The sequence below is a fragment of the Biomphalaria glabrata genome, chromosome 8, assembly GCF_947242115.1.
Source record: "Biomphalaria glabrata chromosome 8, xgBioGlab47.1, whole genome shotgun sequence".
NCBI lineage: Eukaryota > Metazoa > Mollusca > Gastropoda > Planorbidae > Biomphalaria > Biomphalaria glabrata.
This window is the reverse complement of record NC_074718.1, coordinates 24,198,145-24,199,592: the sequence shown is the minus strand read 5'-3', so window position 1 is coordinate 24,199,592 and position 1,448 is coordinate 24,198,145. Positions and strand designations below refer to the sequence as shown.

The 1,448-nt window shown below is 38.4% G+C and overlaps 1 protein-coding gene across 1 annotated transcript; it reads left to right on the top strand.

The window, feature by feature from the left end:
- Window positions 1-953: 953 nt before the first annotated feature.
- LOC106056644 (uncharacterized) lies at window positions 954-1,448 on the top strand. Its single transcript, XM_013213457.2, has one exon. It carries the CDS (start codon window positions 954-956, stop codon window positions 1,446-1,448), a length of 495 nt encoding a protein of 164 aa, XP_013068911.2.

The following is a 1,448-nucleotide window of genomic DNA, read 5'->3' as shown; positions in this document are numbered from 1 at the left end:
TTTAATATCGAATAGGTATGAGGGCCCGAAAAGGGGAGGAGGCAGTTCTTTTCTTTAATATTATAAAAAGAAAGTTGAGGATATGACTTTGAGCCATGGGTAGCAGCTTGCACCCCCCTGCAAAAAATCCTGCGGACTCCCATGAATGTCCGTCAGGTAGCTTTTTATTTTTATTTTTTAACGCTTTGCGAAAATAATTCTAACTTATTTAACTTAATGTAAATGTAAAATCTAGGGGAAATTAGTTATTACCATTCACCTTCCCCTATCCCTAGATCTGTTGAACCGTTGTGGCACTAAACTTGATCTGTCGACCGTCTTTCTCCATCCCTCTCAGTCTATGGGCTTGGAATCTCTTTCAATGGCAGGCCCGTCCATTCGTTTGTGTTGTCTTTCTATCTCTTGCTCTTTCTGCCTCTTTTTCTTTTTCCTGGTACTGTTCCCTGAAGGAAGTCTTTGCGAGCCCCTTTATGGTCATATTGCAAGGTCTTCAGGGCTATTACAATTACAACAGAATAATGGAAAACCTCCTTATGTATTCCTCTAGGATCATCTTGGTTTGATAAGTGATAACTGACTTCTGTATTATTCCAGAAGCCAATCAAACATTTAATATGTGATTCTAAAATTTCTATGGCAATCATAAACTTAAATACACATTTCTTTATAATTTCATAGGTATTCAAAATAATTGAAATCTTTTCTTCACAGCGTATCCGCGTATTTTATTTACCAAAATGACTTGCTGGATCACTGTGTACGTCTCTCTGGAGAGATGTTATTGTATAGTGGCGCCACTGCATGTCAAGAATGTGATAACAACAAGAAGGACAATATTAATATTAGTTGGACTGTACGCTTTGGGAATCTTCACCAGTTTCCCACTGATCTACACACGCTCTCTCTTCCTTGAATGGAAAAAAGATTTACTAAGAAACACAACTGTTCTTGGGATGGCTGTTAGTGATTATTATTCAGAAGTGACCAACGTCGTAACGATATTAGTGGCAGTTTTATTCTTTATCTTTTTCACCATCATCGTCCTGACCACCATTGTTCTTACAGTTGCACTGCACGAGAAATCCAAATGGCGTAACAGTTCAACTAATTGTATCACAGGCAGATCACAAAATCTGGCTAAAAGGGACACAAATCTCATTAAAACCATCGTTTTGTTGTCCCTTGGGCTTATTGTGAGTTACCTGCCTTACATGAACAACTGCTTGCTGGTAGCCTTTCTCACAGGATTTGAATTGGGCGGCAAATACAGCAATCTCTTCCGAGTAATGTGGGCCATTTCTTGGCTATTTGAGATACTCAATTCTACCAGGAGTATATTTGTGTATTACACTATGAGCTCTAAATACAGAGAGACGTTCTGGCAAATGTTTGAAAATAAAACTGTCACATCGGACAAACAAGGAAAAGGAAAGAATTCACGAGAATGA

What these genes read in the sequence shown, in the direction of transcription:
- LOC106056644 (XM_013213457.2), top strand. Translation starts at nt 954, where the DNA reads ATGGCTGTTAGTGATTATTATTCAGAAGTGACCAACGTCGTAACGATA.